The sequence below is a fragment of the Trachypithecus francoisi genome, unplaced genomic scaffold (genome assembly GCF_009764315.1).
Source record: "Trachypithecus francoisi isolate TF-2019V2 unplaced genomic scaffold, Tfra_2.0 Lachesis_group0, whole genome shotgun sequence".
Classification (NCBI taxonomy): Eukaryota; Metazoa; Chordata; class Mammalia; order Primates; family Cercopithecidae; genus Trachypithecus; species Trachypithecus francoisi.
In genome coordinates this window covers 153611241-153630877 of record NW_022681453.1, presented here as the reverse complement: position 1 = coordinate 153630877, position 19637 = coordinate 153611241, and the positions used below count along the sequence as shown (strand labels likewise).

The 19637-nt window shown below is 44.8% G+C and overlaps 1 protein-coding gene across 1 annotated transcript in view; it reads left to right on the top strand.

Moving 5' to 3' along the window:
* The window catches only part of CLSTN2 (calsyntenin 2), a 625554-nt gene that overhangs the window by 515851 nt on the left and 90066 nt on the right, over window positions 1-19637 (top strand). Inside the window, exons 7-8 of the mRNA XM_033212488.1 lie at window positions 7361-7609; window positions 14460-14581. Coding sequence (XP_033068379.1) covers window positions 7361-7609; window positions 14460-14581 — 371 coding nt within the window. The remainder of the gene's footprint in view (window positions 1-7360; window positions 7610-14459; window positions 14582-19637) is intronic.

The window sequence follows — 19637 nt, the reverse complement described above, 5'->3', positions numbered from 1 at the left end:
CATTCTAGCCTGATTCTCGACCCTCCCAAAGATCAGCCTCCACCTGCTGATCCATTACTGCAGCACATTTTGCCCTGATGTTCTGCCTCTGCTTGGTCAGGGCACCTGTTTGGTCCCTCTGCCTGGTTCCTTCTCATCCATAAGCCTTCACTCACATTCTCCTCCCACTAGGATGGTCTCTCTCCCCTTCACCTCTCCAAACCCTTCCCTCTAGTCAGCATTTGCCTGCCCTCTATGCACACCAGGAGTCAGTCTATGGAGCTACCTTGGTAGTTTGAGTTCTGGAGTCTCCTCTGTGAAGCTGTAGTCATGCAGTAACCTAGCCGTGGATATCTCCTCAGAGGGTCATCATGGAAATCTGGACATTGCCCACCTGCTTCCTCCTCCTGCAATGTAGGCCCCATCAGGAGCAGTGAGGGAATCTGGTTTAAGTGGGAGTTGGACTTAAGCTGGTGTCAAGCCTGCTGTCAGGAGGTACCTGAGTAGATGCAGAAGCACTTGAAATGCCTCTTTGGGCCTAGGGAAGCATTGGATGTCAGGCATATTGCTTCATGGATTTATGCATGGAAACACTGCCATTCTGCTTTGGACAAAAAAAATGGAGGTCCCCTGAACCTCTGTGTCCCCTTTAGCTTGTGGGGTCAGATGTAACTCAAGTGGCCCCCACCTTCCTTTGCTCTACCTGAAGCCAGGCTTCTTAGAGAAGTGGGGCCAACTGCTTATCACTTCCTCTGAATTCATAGATCCCCAGGAAGGACCCTGCCATTTAGGCACCAGACTTTCCAGAGGTGCCTGTCACGGAACTATCTTGAGCATGAGATGACAGAGAAGCCCTCAGTGAGACCTCTTGGCCAAATTAAATTTGACATTAACAACAGCCCGAGAAAAGGTCCACTTTGATGGCCCTACATCACTACATATTACAGAAACTAGAAAAATAGTCAGTGGTGCATATGCCCTTGGTGGCACTGAGGCCAGGAACGTTGGTGGTTCCTCATAGGGACCACAGGACTCCTGGCTGCTGGCCAGTACCTCCTGTACATGATGTCTGGGTCAGCTGTGTTTTGTGGAGTGAAGAACGCTGAGGGCAGGTCCGGTTGAACAAAAGACCATAGAGTGAGAGTGTGCTGCAAAAATCACGTGGTTTATGTGTCAGAGCAGTGCACATGACCAGACCCTAAGTTGTTCTCAGGATTTATATACTTGTGAGCCCAGGAGACTTTTGTAGAGGGCTCGTTCATTCATTCATTCCTGCACAAATTTATTAATTCAACAAATATCTGTTGAGTATTCAGATGCTGTGCCAACTCTTAAAATAACGTAGAGATTAAAAGACCATGTAGTTCTAATGTTGTATTTCACAGTAGAGCAACTATTGTTAATAATACTGTATTTTATATTTCAAAATAGCTAGAAGAAAGGAGTTTGAATATTCTCACCCCCAAAGAAGTGATAAATATTTGAGTGGTAGATTTGCTAATTATCCCGAATTGATTATTACCCAAGGTATACATGCATCTAAATATTGCATTGTACCCCATAAATATGTACAATTGTTATGTGTCTATTTAAATGTTTTTAACATATAAAAATAATTCAGCCTTCTGGAGAAGACAGACATGTTAAGAAAATTACAATGCAATTTTTTAGTAGCTATAAAAGTCCATAGTTTTCTAGTGCACCTTGCAGCTCAGCAGAACTTGTTCTCACTAATAACCACCATCAGAGGTTTTCATACCCTCATAATAGCCCAACTACAGGAAGCCATGATGGATTTCTCTATGACACTGCTAAAGAGCTGGAGCTTCCCAGCATGACAATGTCAGTCTCCTAGTCATAGCCAGTGCCTCCATTCTCGGAGAGGTGAAGTGGGTCTTTTGCTTTAAGCAAAATAGGTGAACACCTGTCGGAAGTCTGATTAGATCCCCACTCATATAAGAGCGAAGGGCTGCACGCACTGACTCATGGATGCTGACAATGAGCAGTGGGCTTCTTTCTTATGCTTATTTCTTGGAGGTCATTTAAGCAACTACAATACAACATGGCCCAATATGTTGGGGAGGAGGATTTTGCCTGCAGTGACAAACACATACCAAGCTGGAAAGCAACCAGATATCCATGGCTCTCACTCAGGATCCTGGCCAACCACCCAGATGAAGCAAAACCTAGTTTGCTTCACCAAGCAATCCAAGTTTCTGATTCCAGGGCCTTGGAGGAACTCCTCTTTTCTAGGATTCTAGAAGCGAAATGATAGTTTCATTGTGGGATCAATAGCATGTGAACTCCTGAAAGGACATCAGAAAGTCCTCCGTGCCTATGCTTAAGGTATACAGATAGAGAAATGGGAATTTTAACTGCCAATGACAATCACTGTTGTGGATTATCAGTCAGGGTAAGACAGGTTAACAACTGACTGCCAACTTTCACTGTGTTAAAATAACAAAGGTTTATTTAACATTTTTACCATGTGTCCTTCGATTGACTGTGGCTCTTCACCATGTTAGCTCCCCACCAGGATCCAGGAAAATGGAACAGCTTTGATCTAAAACATTGTTGATTTCCTGGTAGATGGAAAAGATGCATGGTGAACCACAGACGGGCTCTTAAGGCTTCTGCTCTGATATGACACATGTCACATGCACACGTATGTCATCCATCAGAGCAAGTCTCATGGTCAAGCTGATATCAGTGGGTCAGAGATTTGTGTTGTGAATAGAATACATTCTACCACCACAAAGTCCCGGCAGTCGATACAGCACTTGTCAAGCGAGGGCCTCCCTCGCTTCCTGTGAGATTCTGCATCACTGAACTCCTCCACCCACTGAGCTTCTTCCTTCAGAAAATAAAAGACTTTCATTGCATCCCTCAAGGTAGAACTACTTCTGTTGGGTTCATGGCTGCATTCTCATGGCAGTGCCTGGCATAACTTAGACATTACATAAACATCTATTGGCATAATATGGAGTTGATATTGCCAATTGTGAGAATATCTTACAGAGTGAGGCCTGTGTCCTTGATTATACTGGATCTTCTCCCTGAGATTCCCTACTTATCCCTGCCCTTTCTCATGCCTAGGGGTGGATCCTGAGGAGGCACAACTGGTGGCCCCATGTCAGTCACTCTTGCCACAGGCTCCTTGAAATGCTAAGGACCCTCTGGCCTCACCAAGGCCATCCAGAGAAAAATGCAAATTCATCAGTTAAGAAGTTCAGACAGTGACTGCCATCCCTAGGCCCCATTTGGGTTTTTGTACCACAGTATGCCCTGAAATCTGCCTCATTCGTTATGTCTATTTTCTATTTTCTGGCTCTGAGTGGCTTCCCCATCCTGCTAGGGCCCAGGGACGTCAAATTGGACCTCATCCCTGGTTTCAATCCCCAGTACTCAAGCTGCAGCTGCTGTATACAAGACCAGTGTGAATCCTCAGCAGCCAGGACCTTCGCAGAGGATTCCAAAGGAGCATCTTAAATACACCCTGTGTGTAGACAGTGCTGCATCATCACTGCAAGTGATGCATTGTTTACCCACTGCCTTTCCAAGGGATCCCTGGGGAGAAGAGAGACAGAAAAACTGTGGAGAAAGTAAATCTTCTCTGTTTGTTTAAGTGTACCAAAAAATGAAATACAATCTGTTAAGTTTGTGGAAGTCTGCACCATCTGGTTAAATGCAGCTTGATGGTTTCTGGCAGGCAACATCTGCGGGTTAAGGAAAGTGGCCTGCCGCTCCCACTCAGTGGGGAAGACAAAAAGCCCCACATTATGGCTTTGCCAGGGCATATGTCCTCAATGTGCCCCTCTGTCAGAGCAGTGGCCTGTGTAGGGAGGTGGAGTCCCGTGTGACTAGGCTGTGCTTGGCAGGTCATATGATTGGCCCCCTAAACACTACTGTGTGGTAGAAAGAACACTAACTGGGTGTCTGAGAGCTGGGCTTGCTTCTAGCTAGCTGTAACTGTGATTTTGGTCCAGTCGTTTCCCCTCTCTGGGCCTCAGTTTCTATGGTTGCAAAACGAGTAGAAGGTTACAAGATCTCCCTCCAGGTCCACTGAGGAGGTGCAATGGGGAGCGTGGGCTTTGGAGCTGGGAAGTCCTAGTGATGGGTTCACTTGCTAGTTGGTTGCCATCCTGGGCTTGGTCTGCCTAGGGCTCTTTATCTGTAACCTGGAATTTTAACAATATTCACCGCACAGAAGAGTATCTAAAAAAAACACATGTAAGGCTCTTAATTCAGGCCTGCTACCCATTCTGTGCCTCATAAGACTTCATAGGAAAACAATAAAGTACTGTAACTATAAAAAATAAGGTTATGTAGGCTGGGTGCAGTGGCTCACGCCTGTAATCCCAGCATTTTGGGAGGCCGAGGCGGGCAGATCACCTGAGGTCAGGAGTTCGAGACCAACCTGGCCAACATGGGAAACCCCCATCTCTTCTTAAAATACAAAAATTAGTCAGACATAGTGGTGCATGCCTGTAATCCCAGCTATTCAGGAGGCTGAGTCAGGAGAGTCACTTGAACCCAGGAGACAGAGGTTGCAATGAGCCGAGATGGTGCCACTGCACTCCAGCCTGGGTGAAAGAGTGAGACTCTGTCTCAAAAATCAAATAAATAAAATAAAATGAAATAAAATAAAATAAAATAGTTATGTAAATATTGGATATATCTGTAGAATAACCCTGGCCAGCACTAGGTTATTTTATAACCAATTATGTCTCCCAACCTTCCCTTGATGTCATCCCCCATCACCCCATGCATGGTCCTCTCTGCTGTGTACATCTCTATATATCCAAACCTGTTTGGAAGGAAATTCACCATCGATTTCTTCACTAGTCTGAGGTATTAATTGAAGTGTGAATTCTATAGGAACAGCAATGTCCTTAGCCAAAAAAAGGACCCTCTGGTGGTGGAGTTTCAAGCCCTGCTAGACCCCACCCTGCTTCCCCTGTGTGGAGGCCCAGCTGCTCCACATGGTGGCAAAGCTGGCCTCTGCAGCCACCACACACACATCTCTGCACCGGGCCCTGCTAGATCACGTTGGTCCCATTGGCTTGAGCTAGAAGTCAGAAGCCCTGAGTGCTCAGCCTGCATCTCTCTGGCCACCCCAGGTTTCAGGAACCAACACACTCTGTGTGTACCCCGTCATCAGCTGTCTTCACACTGGACAAGTTTTGGTGTCAGACTCAACTTAATAGGTCAAAGAAGCTATTGCCATGTTGTGTTATTCCAGGGGTACTAGGAAAATGCACTTTCCCAAAAAACCGTGTATCTCCTACTTCCAAACCACTCACAAATCTCTCTCTGCTACTACCTTGATAGATGTCTTTTTTAGAAATATCTGTGGAGGGTGGTATTAAAGGACAGCAAAATTTTATTGGCCATTAAAATATTTGTATCAATTAGTTTATCGCATAAGTAACATGGATATCAATTAAGGAGTTAGCAACAGGGGATGAGAACAGGTTAAGTGTGATGAGAGGCATGGGGCGTGGACAAGGGGCTGGATGGGCCCACCTCAGCATTGGGTGAATTTCCAGAAGCATCTCATGAGAGCACTGAGTGGGAGAAAAGGCAATTATAAATATTAACTGAGGGCCTACTATGTGTCAGGTGCAGTAACAGGCAAAATATCTAGGAAACACTCATGTAAATAATGCTGTCAACTCTGCCCACACTTTCCTTTGACAATACAAGCTACAGCATGAGCATGAATTGGGAGATTTTAATCTCCACCTTCACAGACACCACAGTTCCAGAAGCCTCTCCCAGAGTGAACCTGTCATGGTGATAAGCAGAGCATCTGGGCTCTAAGGATACATGCTCTTCACATAGCATAACCTTCTGTTGCTAGCCAACGGATATAGACCTGATGATCTCCTCCACAGACTGAGGGAAAACTGGCTGAGTTGAACATTTTCAAATGAGTAGACTGATTTCCAACATGGCACCTTCCTTGAGGAATCTTCAAAGGGTCATTTCAATGGTAGGAGTTTTTTTTTTTTTTTTTTTGTAATGGCTGTCTTTGGAACCTATACCCTAGGTAAGATGAGGCTCTGATATACAAAAGTCAAAAATCCAAAGCCTGGGCAATTGGCAGGTAATACACACAACCACTGTCCATTAAACCCGTCAGAGTTTATGACTGACTGGTCAGTGCCATACCAGGAAAGAGCCTCCATGCCCCTACCCATCCAACACAGGTCACACTTTAGACTCCCTGACTCTTATTATTTGAAAATGACTGCAAGTTCCTGGCCCTCCTTCCCCTAGCACCTGAGCCCTGTTTGTGTATGGAACAGAAGGATGGAAAGAATTCTGTATTTGAGCCCCTGTGGGGAGTCAGCAGAAGCCCCAGACCCACCCAGCAGGACAATCCAGTCTTCTCTGGCAGGCCAGTTGTCGCCTCTCACCTCAGCCCCGCCCTCCACAAAGTTGGTGATTCTTCTAAAATAAACCTGCCCCCACTCCTGCTGCCTCAGACAAAGTCTTCGTGCCTTAACCTGAGTACTATTATAGTAGCAGCAGAAATAATAATGACAATGATAACATGATAGCTAACACTGAGTGAACCTTCGCCATGCAGTGAGCATGCTACTGCCTAATGCATTACCTCAGTCAACCCTCACAACTCACTGGGAAGAGGAAACAGAGTCACAAAGGTCAATTGATTTGCTCATAGTCACGAAGCTAGCAAATTTTGCTGCCAGGTGTCACATTCAAGTTCTGCTGACTTCAAAACTTGTGTTCTCAACCACTGCATCATTTGGCCTCAATAAATATTTGTAAAAAAGTGTAATGAGTGGCTCATACTCCTTCTCTTGGGATCAGGATATAGAATTTTTCCCAGTCACAGCCCTGATCACATTTTGTCAACTTGCTGGCTCTGAGCTCCTCTATGTCAGGGACTGTGTCTGACTGACCTTCACAGAGCCAGCACCTAGCAGGGGTCTTGGCACATGGTTAGTGCTCAGTAGATGACTGGCAGGTTAACAGATGGATAGGTGTGTGAGTGAACCCATCCACCCAAATCAAATCCTGGCTTTCTCCAGGAATCCTCCCTGCTAGTAAGAGTCCCCAGGGTTTTTCCAACTTTCTAAATTCCTCCAACACTTTTTTCTTGCATCCTATCTTGCCACGTACAGCACTTTCTCTGTAAGTTACTGATGCCTCCCCAAGAAAATCATAAGTAACTCAGGGGCTGGAATAGCACTTGGCACTTCTTTTCCTAAGTCGCATAGCTCAGGGTTAGGCACAGACATCTCTGAGTAAGTACACTGAGTAGTTCATCTTGACCCAGGAGCAGAAAACAGATGAGGACACCGCCCCATTAGGAATGACCCGTTGTCCTTTCTTTCCGGACCCTCTGCAGGAGCCTCCTCTGGCATCATTGACCTCTTGCCATCCCCTAGTGCTGCCACCAACTGGACTGCAGGACTGCTGGTGGACAGCAGTGAGATGATCTTCAAGTTCGATGGCAGGCAGGGCGCCAAAATCCCTGATGGGATTGTGCCCAAGAACCTGACCGACCAGTTCACCATCACCATGTGGATGAAACACGGCCCCAGCCCTGGTGTGAGAGCCGAGAAGGAAACCATCCTCTGCAACTCAGACAAAACCGGTGAGTCTCTAGCCCAGCCCTTCCACCCCTACCCCAGCGGCTGCCCATTTTGTCCCAGATGGTTGGACATGGACACAGCCAAGGAGGATGTGGAAGAAAAGCAGGAGCCTGAGAAGAACCCTGCCAATATATATTCTGGTCTCTGGTTTTCTGGCTGCTGATTTTCCAGGCTTGACTTGAGGTAGAGCAGGAGCAGAAAAGTGGGGAAAGTAGAGGTACAGACACAAAGAATGTAAAAGCTGGAATCAGTGGTTTTCAAACTGGATTCCTCAGAACCCCAGCATTCCCAGAAGTGCTTTAGGTCTGCTATAAGTGAGATGCGGGTGAGAGAGGCATCTTTATTCCTCATTCAAACAAAGAACCTCCACCTTGACTGTATTATATACAGTAAGATTTCCAAAAGCTATCTTTTGAATAAAGTACTGCTAATTTAGAATAGCAGTTTGAAAACCTCTGCCATATATAGTAATGATAGCTACCATTCATTAGGCTTTTCAGCATGCTGGGCCTGTGCAAGAAGTTCACGGCTTGGTAGTTAAAGTCCCCTAACACTTATTAGCTAGGTAACCTTGGCAAGTTGTTTAGCCTTTCCGTGTCTCACTTTACCTGTCTGTAAAAGGGGTGTTTTAGTAGTATCTACCTCATAGGGTTCTCATGAGGATTAAATGACTTCATGAAGTGTTCAGAACAGTGCCTGGCACAAAGGAAGTGTGATAATCTGTGTTAGCTATTACTATTCTAAACACAGGTCTCTATTAGTTATTTTATAAAAGCCTTATTGTTTTTGCAATTTTAAGGATAAAACATTCCTTAGAGATTAAATAACTTGTCACAAGTAGTTATACAGTCAGTATCAGAACTAGAATGTCAACTAAATCCAAACTAAATCCAAATCTATGCTCTTGTCACTACACCCACCCATCCCCATACACATACACAAACATCCCGAGATCTTATGCAAATTGTACAACTCTGCATTTAGTTATAATTCTACAATTTCCCATTTCAAATACAACTTTTGCTAAAACACCCAAAATAAATAACAACCACAGCAGATGTAACAGTAAAAATACAATATAGAAGAAGAGCTGAAGCTCGCCCTCTGCTGTTGGACAGCCAAAGTTTCCATCTCAGCTTGACCACTTCTTCAGGTGTGACCTTTGAGGAGCTGCTAATCTCTCTGAGCCTCAGTTTCCCCATAGGTAAAATAGGGGAAATACACTTGAAATAAAGTATGAAATTAGTAGCATCACATGCATAAATCAGCGTTCCATTAATTTACTTGATGTTGTTACTATAATTATCATTATTATTTCCAGTTTTACTCCTCATTACACTGCTACAAGAACACCATGTTCTCTGTTTCAATTGATCTTTATAATAAATGTTAATATATTTTTTGAATACAGAAACTGAGAGGTGCCTGGCTTTCCCTACTGATATGGCAAGTCTATGTAGGAGTCAGTGCCAAGGACAGGTTTTTCTTTGGAACCTTCATGCAGGAAGGTGGAGGTTTGGGACGCAGTTCAGTAGCCTGTGCAGTGCCCTGTGAGGTGCTCCCATCATAATCCAGGAGCCAGCATCCCAATGAGACAACAGCTTAAGAATATGCAGACAAATACAAAGCAGTGTGAGCTGGGGTCAGTGGCCATGCACATATAGTCCTTTCTGAGCTATATCGAGTCCCTGGGGAGACAAGTCAGCCAGATATAAATGTTCCTGTTTACAAAGGAGGAAACTGGAATATGGAAGGTTGAGTGGTTGGCCCAGGATAACACAGATGATTACCAAGAAAGACAGGATTGGACCTAGATCCTCTGACCCTGAGTCCCAGGCCCATGCTATTGCACCAGTGGTCCTCATTCAAATAAAGTAGTGCACTTGTAAAAACATGTAGATGCTAGAGCCCCACCCAGCTCAATAAGAATCTTGGAGGAGCCTAACGGGCAGCCATGGCTGAACTCTGCCTCAACCATCATCACAGCAGTCCCCTGAGAAGGCATTCAGCACCCCCAAATTAGCAGCACCTGGTGTTCAGCTTGGGCCCTTGTGTGAAACAACACTCAAGATTGGCACAGAGAAAGTGCGAAGATTTTTCTCTAACTTTTCTGACAGCAAGAAAAAAAATCTATAAATACCCCATGCTAAATTTTAAAAAAAATCTGGAATAAATAAAAGCTTGTTTATGGCTTTTTTACATCTACATTTTTTTCAAGTTATAAAGCAATGTATGTCTATAGTGGAAGCATGAAAAACACAGAGAAGCGTAAAAGAGAACACACAAATTACCTAAAATTCTAACCATTGGGGAGATATTTTCTGATAACATTTAGTACATTTCATTACAATGTTATTTTTGCTTCTGTGTATACGTAGAATGTCCTTACATTCTTATAATATCTGATATTATTGTGTCATCAGTTACCTTTATATAACATTATCTCTACATCATTTCTCCATGTGATAAAATATGTTTTAAAATATGGATTATTTGGGAGTTTAAAACTCTGCCATGTAGATTTATCATACTTCATGTCACTGGCCCCCTTTCATTAGATATTTACATTGTCTTCTTTTAAATGCAAGCACAGCAATGTTGTAAAGAGTATTCTGGTATATACCTTTTGGACATTTCTTATTATTTCAACCAGAAGTTGAATTACTGATTCAAATAATAGAAATATTAGGAAAGGAAGCTTTTGCTGTAAATTGTCAAATTGCTCTTCATGAAGATTGCACTAAGTTCTGTCTGGTGTCCTAAGTAACACTTATTTATGCTGTTCCATTATAAATTATTTTCTAAATAGCTGGATAACAGAATTGACGAGTCAGCAAAGGCTAACTGCAAAAAAGAGAGAGGACCACTAACAGCACTACCACCACCAAGACAAACATCTCAGTAGCTAGCATTCTTTCCCCACGGTTTCACCTCCTGTCATTGTCTAGTAGCTTCAGGTGGGTCTGGTGGGTAATGGAGCTCTGCTTTGCCCGGAACACTCAGAAGCCAACGATTCTTGCATCATCTGCTGCTGCCATTTTCAACCGTAGAACAGAAAGTAAGGCTAGAGCTGAACACAGAAGGATTTTATTGACCAGAACAGAAAGTATCATGTTTGACTTCTAATACACATTCCATTTACCAGAACTTAGTCACATTGCCCCACCTACCCATGGGGGAGGCTGTGAAATGAGTTTAGATGTGAACCTAGGAGCAAAGAAAATAGGTTAGGTGAACACATAGCTGTGTGTCTACCTTGAGGTCACTGTGTGGGGCCCTGTGCCCCTCTAAGCCCACCTCTGTTGGGGTTTACCTCTCCATTCCTCCCGTGAACAGTGCACTTTCCAGTCACTTTCCATGATTCCTCCTCAGCCCCTGCCTTGTCACAGTAATCAGTCCCCTCCTACACACACATTTGCTCCTCTTGCTGGAATCTTCTTCCCCTGGCATGCAGCCCTTTTCTGTCTCTGAGTTTGAACTGAGAACAATGAATGATCAGTGGCTATGTACAGTGCTAGCCACTTCCCTACAGGGTTTTCTAAGAGAGAGGGGCCAACCTTGTTCAGTAATCACCAGGTGAGAGAGATGGAGGTGTCAGCCTGGTAGAGAGTGCTAGGATGGTCCCCCTGCCTGCTAGGAAAGGGCTGGGGGTATTTTCACACTTACAGAGGTGCCCAGAAAACCACTCAGAAGGATTGAGGTTGTCATCTGTAGAAAGGAAGTGAGAACCTTACTTTTGCTGCCAGTTGGCTGAGCTGCAAACACTCTTAAGTCTGCTCCAGGCTGGTGTCAGAGCAGAGCCCAGGAGAGTCCTGGAAAAGCCTGACTTATGTTGAGTTTAGGGTACATGAAGGCTTGGCCCTGATTCTTACCCAGGGTGTCTGAAGGCAAGCAAATGATGGGGCTGCCACAATTATAGGGTCAGGAGAGAGGGTCCGGAGGGAGAGAGGTTTCCCTGGTACAATTTGGCAGAACACAGGTGTTTTTGCTCTTGTGGGCCAAATGGACATCCAGAAATGTGCAAGGCTAGCAACCAGAGGGCTGCATGCCAGGAAGAGGGGTCCCAGCAGCAGGAGCTGATGTGTGTGCTGGAGGGGATTCCTGTGAGAAGGGAGAAGCTGAGGAGGAATTATGGAAGATCAACTGGAAAGAAAATCTTTCACATGAGGAATGGAGAGATGAGGGCTAATAAAGTGGAAATGCAGCAAGCACAAATGTCCCAGCAACCCAGAAAAGGAGTGTGTCACTTACCATATCAATTCCTATGTAAAGATTTATAGCAGGGCCATCCTTGCAGAGGGTGGGGAGGTGAAGATGGCAATGTGGAAACCTCTGCAGAGCCTTTGGAAAATGAAAAACTTTACTGGCTTTTAAAGAAACTTTATACTTCTTTTTCTCTCATCCATATTCCCCTACCTCTGACCATGGTTAGAGCTAGGAGGAGGTTGGGGGATGAGGATGTGGAACAAGAAGAATGAAAGATCTTACCCCATCCTTTCCCTATTGTGGGCCGCCAAGCCACGGGTAAAGACTGAGTGGAGAAGAGGAACATCTGTTTTAACTGGATGAGATTTGGATTAAACCCTTCAAGACTATTCTAATTCATGAAAGTGAGCAGAAGGCTTTAGGATCTACCTGAGACGTGGACAGAGAGAAGGGAAGAAAGATTCAACAAAGAATTCCTAAGGACAGGAAAAGGAATAAAATGGATTCCTGAGCAAATCACATCACCAACACAGTGAATGAACCAGGTACCCTGGCATATGAGTTGACTCTACGAATTCAGAGAAAGGGAGTAGAAGGAGGAAGAACCCTCCCAGGCTAGAAGCTCTGTAGTAGAGTGAGGTTTGCCTATCCATTCTTCTTGTTCCACCTCCTTAGCTCCAGCTTCTCCTAACTCCGAATAAAACTAAAGGCAAAAATTCTTCCTTTCTCTGTTTCCTAAGAGTTATCAACAGAAACCACAGAAAAGTCAGTTATACAGTGATGAGGGGGACCAGAAATCTTTAGTAAAATCCCCATAAGCAGTCCAGGGTGTTTTGCCCATCCAAAGACTAAAAATGGTCCCCCAGATAACAGCCGAGGCCAGCCCTGCCACAGTCAGACCCTGACCATTCTCCTTCCTGTCATCCTCTGGTTGTGTTCTCAAGAATGGTGATGCTTTCCTGGGAGCACTACTTTGTTATGTTGCCCTGGTCATAAGGCAGTATGATAGTTCTTCTAATAAGTAACACTTACGGAGTATTTGTTCTGGGCAGATGCATTCCACACATTTCCTCATTGTATCAATTGAGAGGCTTTCAGCTATAAGGGATGGAAAGTCTAGACCAAACTGATATCGGATAGCCAAAAAATCAAACTAATACAGAGAATGTGGGTATCTTGTAACTGAAAACATCCAGAGCTATGAAGGTTCATGAAGTCATCATCAAGGTAAAGTACATCTAAGGCCGGGCTCCTTTTCTCTGCAATTTCTCAGATCTGTGCCTGTAAGTATATCCATTTTACATGAGCAAATATGGCTGCACAGCTCCAAGCCTCCTGGTGGTATAATACAACTTCCAGTGGGAAGGAAAGTATCTCTTCTGTTTGCTTTCTGCTAAAAGAGCAGTTCTCTCCCAGAACTGCTGAGAAAAGTGCTCGTATCACTGGCTTGAACTGAGCCACTTGCCAACTCCTAACAGAAGCTTTGAAGCCAGGAGAATGGCCTGTGCTAGGAACATGGTCATGGATCCTGAAGCAGTCATGTACTGGGGGATTCCCATGAACCTGTTTGGTCAAGAGCAATCAGGGCCCATCCTAGAAATGTACTTGGTGTTGATTCCTCCCACCCAAACTTTATAAGCAAGGTTTATACAGGATGTACAGGAATTGATTGCAATATTTCATTCTTGGGATACATTATGATAATCTAGCATCAATGTCATGATATAGTTAAGGAAACTGAAGCTCTGAGAGGTGAGATGATTCTCTCAACATCACCCAAGATACAACTCCACCCAAAGTCTACCGAATCGAGGGCCAAGGCTCTTTCCACTACACATGGGCACCTGCCCACCCAACCAACATTATGGAGCACGCTCCTCCTGGTAGATTTCTGGTGTGTTCGATAATGTAGTAAGGTTTAAGTTCTCTAAGAATTGGTCAAAGAACGTTTCCTCTTCTGCCAGGATCCATGAGACGAGATTTTCTAAGCATGAAAGGAAGTTTCTACATTAGGAGAGGAAAACTTCCCGTTAATTGCCTGCATATGGGAAGGGGGTGTTGGAGTCACAAAACTATCTCTAATGCTGGAAAATCAACCTATCCCCTCCTCCCAGCAGCTAAAATTGAGGCAGCTGTACTTCATATAGATTAGGTAGAGAGAGAAGATGTACTCTGTGGTCACTGCTGTCACTGCTATCTGATGAAATAAAATAAAAACTCAGAACTCTAGAAGAAACCAGTATGTTAAAGGAGCACAGAGTGACTGATGTGATTGGCACATAGCTCCCTAAACCCTCCAGAAGCATCTGTAACCAACAAACAAGAAGTTTGTCAACCTAAGTAATTTGTACCCTGGGTCTGATGCAGTATCTGAGTACAAGTTAGGTGGGTATTTAAAGTCCAGATGGCTTCTCAGCAAGAGGTTGGCTGTGGGTTTTCCTGAGTCTTCCTCTTCCACTTTGGAAGAGCTCTATCATGTGCATTATAACTATCATCAGAGCCAGTTGTAAATGAGAAGACTGAGAAGACTGGAGTGCCCATGCCTTTGTCCTCTGTGCTGTGCTAAGTGAGTGAGCAGGAAGACTCCTCTGGTGGAGGCTGACCTAGGGGTTCTCTCACTCCTCAAACCTTCTTTCTGCTTTTCAGAAATGAACCGGCATCACTATGCCCTGTATGTGCACAACTGCCGCCTCGTCTTTCTCTTGCGGAAGGACTTCGACCAGGCTGACACCTTTCGCCCCGCGGAGTTCCACTGGAAGCTGGATCAGGTATGGTGCTCACCTCACACCTGCTGCTACTCATGCCTCTGCAGGGGTGGCCGGTCCAATCCAATGGTGATGGTAGTGGGGAGGCACTGCAAGGTCCTGACTACTTGCTGAATTTTGGAAAAATCAGCTTAGGGAGACACACAGCATCTTAAAGTCAGGAAGGAAACTGCCTCCTTACAGCCAGGTGAAGGTGGGGAGGGACAGGCTTCCCAGCCGGGATGCTGCGGGTCACTGGGCCTGTCATGTGCAGTTTGTCCATTTGCTCCACATCGAGCTTGTGGAAGCCAGTTCTCCTGATCCCCAGGCCCAGTTATGATCTCTGTTAGCACATCTTTAAATCACAAATGCTCCATGTCTTCCCTTGGTGCTGTACTACCTCCTTTGGGTGACACAGGTTGAGGACAGGGATTTGAGGACTTTGAAGTAAGCAGTGACACAGAGCACCTTGGGCAGTGCATGCTTTTTTCTGAAGTGGAAAAATTTGTGACTCACTCCAGGGCCTCATGACTTTTGATCACAAGAGCCACTGCATCATACTTTCAATGATAAAGCAAGTGTCTGGTGTGACTCCAAAGCTTTGAAGTATGTTTCTGAGGACTGACTGTGAAGCATTAACGGTGGAAGTAGTACTCACTTTTCTGGTTGGCTGTGCCATCAGGAAGCATCTATGTAGCAAGATTAGAGTTGGCCTTTGCTTACATTTGAAAGTGACCAGGGGCTAATTTTTAAAAAGGGTTTTAAATTATCAAGAGAAAGAATGCCAGCAGTCAGAAAATAGGATTAAGGAATAGATGCTGCTTAATGAGGCAGAAGAAATGATGCCCTTTCTCTGATCCTTCCTCCCTGGGGCCCCAGGACCTCATTTTGTTTTATTCTGCCCCTTCCATATGCTGGGCTAAGCACTTCTGGGACCCCCAGTCTTCTTTACTTCATCCAAAGCCCACTGTGTGTACTACACTACCTGCCTCACCTTGCTGAGGGCTGACTGATTCATAATCCTTTCCCTTCTCCCTCCTTGTTACTATGTCTCCACCCCCACCCTCTCTCTGTTCCATCCAAGTCTCCAGTCCTCCAGTGAGCTGATCTTAGAGTGTTACTGGGAAGTATTCCAGGAGGAACTCATTCACACTGAGATGGAAATAATTGCAGTGGCCAGATCTCAGCTCACTGCAAGCTCCGCCTCCCGGGTTTACGCCATTCTCCGGCCTCAGCCTCCCGAGTAGCTGGGACTACAGGCGCCCGCCACCATGCCCGGCTAGTTTTTTGTATTTTTTAGTAGAGACAGGGTTTCACTGTGTTAGCCAGGATGGTCTCGATCTCCTGACCTCGTGATCCGCCCGTCTCGGCCTCCCAAAGTGCTGGGATTACAGGCTTGAGCCACCGCGCCCGGCCTTGCTGCCACCTTTCATCCTCATAGAAGTACACATGTATGTTCTCTAAAACAAAGGTTCATTAACTCCGAGGAATCTCTCAATGGTGGAACTCCAGGCAATGTGACAAGATTAAGGATGCCAAGCTGACAGGAAAGTTGCTAGGGGAGCCCAGTGGCAACTGCCTAATCCACTCCCAGTAAATCCCATCCTGCTGTATGCTAATTCTAAAAATATGGCATCTTGATTAGTATATGTTCCTCTGAATTAGGAATTCTGAATCTGGCAGGAATTGTGAAATCTTGACATTGTTTATTTTATTTCTCAGCAACCTCTCAGCTATGTCCTAAAGTGCCATATGGCTTTTATGGGATGTTTTAAAATATATAATACAAATTGACGTGAATTAAAATAAATTCCATATTGTGAGGGTTTTTAAAATAGGAACATTGCTATACTGGTTGAGATAATTATAGATATCCTGAGGCATTTTCTAAGATGGGATTGAGAAGCACTGATGCAGGCAAATGAAGTCATAGGCTTGGAAATTAAAAATAGGTGAGGAAGGAATTCTGGTTCTAAAGATAAAGGTATAGTGAATCTAGCAGTTCTAACATCTGTTCCCAAAGTGGTAAATTTAAGGAGGAGCTGAGATTCACCAAACACCTTCCAAACTACCCTGATCTCATTGACTACCATTTGTCAATGCCTGCTCTGTGCAAGGCAGGCTGCATGTGGGAAATTATTCTCATCTCTGCTACAGCCCTTCCTGGTGGCTAATGTGTGGCTATAGACTGAGGTCCAGTAGCTTGCACAAGGTCACACAGCAAACCATGGGTAGGACCTGCCCTTTCCATTATGCCCAGCTCCTGCTTTGGTATGCCACCTACTTTGAAGTTTTAAAAATTTGCATTTCTAAATTTACAAAAATTTTAGATATCAGAATTATCACTGAAATACAAAATGTTCATAGTCTTGATGAAATCCTCTAAAATGGTCACATCTTCATTTTGTTCAAGCTGTCCTATTCTTTGTCTACTCAGGCTGCCATAACAAAATACCACAGGCTGAGTGGCTTAAACAATAGGAAGTTATTTTCTCACAGTTAAAGATGTTAGGAAGTACAAGATCAAGGAGCCAGTTTGGTTCCTGTTAAGAGATCTCTTCCTGGCTTGTAGAGGGCCTCCTCCTCACCATGGCCTCACATGGCAGAGAGGGAGCACTCTGGTGCATTGTCTTCTTATGAGGAACCAGCCCTATTGAAATAGTGCTCCACCCTTTGACCTCACTTAACCTTAATTACCTCCTAAAGGTCCTAGCTCCAAATATATTGGGGGTTAGGGTTTCAAAATATGAATTTGGGAGAGACACAATTCAGTCCATAGCATTCCTCTACTAAAGAAATTAACATTTAAAAAGTTTAAAGACTACCTGTTGATGATCAGGGCCCCAGCTCACCTGCACAGCTACCCTCGCTCTGAAGGGAACCACAGTGAGTAGGGTGCAGGAAACCTCAACAGTTCCCATGCTAGCAATCCAGTGGTATATATTGACCAACCCAGAGACCCCTCTTTCTCTTTACTCAGCTTCCTGTGTAGACAGAACCTTGCCAGAAGTTTCTTGGGTGTAAATCACTTGATGCCCAGAATGTGCATACCTAGTAAGGTCACCTCCCCCAGGAAGCCATCCTGGGTACCCCCCATGGGTGGTTTGCCTCTCTTCTCTGCTCCCCAGTCTCCAGGCAGAACTCCATCCCCATTCCTACTGTTCTGTAGTTATGTGTTTATCCTGCTTGTCTGCTCACTTTGCACTGAGCTCCTGGAGGGCAGAGTAGTGTCTTACTCATCTCCAGCTCTTGTGTGCATGTTATAGGCATGAGCACATGGTTGGTGCCTAATAAATGTTTGCATAACAGTGAATGGATGTCAAGATTAAAAGAAGGGAGAGATGAGGTGAGGCAGCGGAAGAGGGAGGGAGAGAGGAAGGAAGAAAAATCCAGATATCTTTGAAAACCTCCCAGTGATTAATTGAGCTTTTGACTCATTTTATTGAGTATTTTAAAATTCTTAAATGTTGCCATGTTTTAATTCCCTGGATTTCAAACATTGTTCATCTTTGATCTTGATATCTTATTTCAAGATCTTACTAGATTTACCACCAGTAGATTTGTAACTGTTACAGAACTTTCTGGCCTTGGCCAGAAAGGACTCAAGCCAGTCTAATGTATCGTCTATATTTTAACTCCTGGCCAACCTTGGAAATTTCAGCAGCATTTTATCTGTTCTAGTGCCTGATGGGGACTCGTTTATTTCTTTATTTAGCAGTTTATTCTGAGCACAAACTGTGCTCTAGGCTCTGTGTGGGGTACCTGGGATTAGTAGCTAAAATAAGAGTCTCTGTTCTCTAGACGTTTCCATGACAATGGGTCAAACAAATACATCAACAAACAGTTTACAATCTCATGTGGTAGGCACTGTGGGCTGGGGCCAGATGAGGGGAATCTGTGGGAGCCCCTGCAGGGCACCTGGGGCTGAGAGCCTGGGAAGTCCTCTGTGGGAGGGAACATCTGAAAGGAATGTGGAGTTCTCCGTGGTGCAGGGCAGGGCAGCCTAATGGCAGAGCAGTGAGCAGGAGGGCTGGGGTCAGGGCGTGTGAGCTCTCAGTGTGGCAGGGCATAGGCACAGGCATGGGGCAGAAGGAGAAAGCTTAGACAGGTATTGGGACCCCTTGTGGAGGAGCAGGTAGATATTAAATCCCAAGTGGCTTTTTATATCATATTATTGAGTTGACGCTTTATCCCCAAAGGAATAGGCCATAATTGAAACATCTACTATTCAAGAGAAGACTGAGAATTTTAGAGATGGGCAAATATAAGGAATTATAGTATGACATTCATCAGATTTATCAAGTTTAAGCAAATGTAACTCACACTAGGCCATTGAATGGAGCCAGTGGCAGGGGCTATGTTGGAGGCCCCCAGCAACCCCAGCCCTGAACAGACATGTTTGAACAGTGGCTCTTCATGGCACTGAAACCAGGCATGGAGAATGGTTTTCACATAGCCCTTCAGGAGTGCTGCTGAGAGAGGCAGTTCCACAGAGGCACTGTGTGCTTTAGTCAGCCCAGCCCCTCTGCCCCACACCTCAGCAGGCTCTGGCCAAGGTGGATGGACAGCCAAGTAAATCTATTACCAGGTGGCTGCAGGAGATGCCTGTGACAATCCAGGGCATCTCACTAAAGCCATCATAATGATGAGGAGAATGTCATTTTAATGGGATTTTTACTTATGATCCACTAATTCAAATCCCTCGAGCCTGCAGTGAGTCACATGCAAACCCAGACAAAAGCAGAGGAAAGCGCCCAGCTGCCAGCACATACAGGAAAGGTTAACTAATTTGCAGCCCCTCCTGGCTTTTATATCATTTGGATATGGTTGACTCAGTGTCACGATCTAATAATCTTCCCTTTGGACCTGGTGTGGTGATTGGAGGGAAATCTGCTGATGTTTTACAGTCTGTTCCACTTATGGGAAGACACAGCTTGACTGACAGCCTCAGTTGACCAGCAAGAGCACAGGTACCCCCAGCTCACATAAGGAAAAAAGTGCATCTCTGAAAAATTGCAATAAGCACAAGATGCAAATGTCAGATTCATTCAGTTGGCCATTGCCCTCTCTGTGCCAGAAA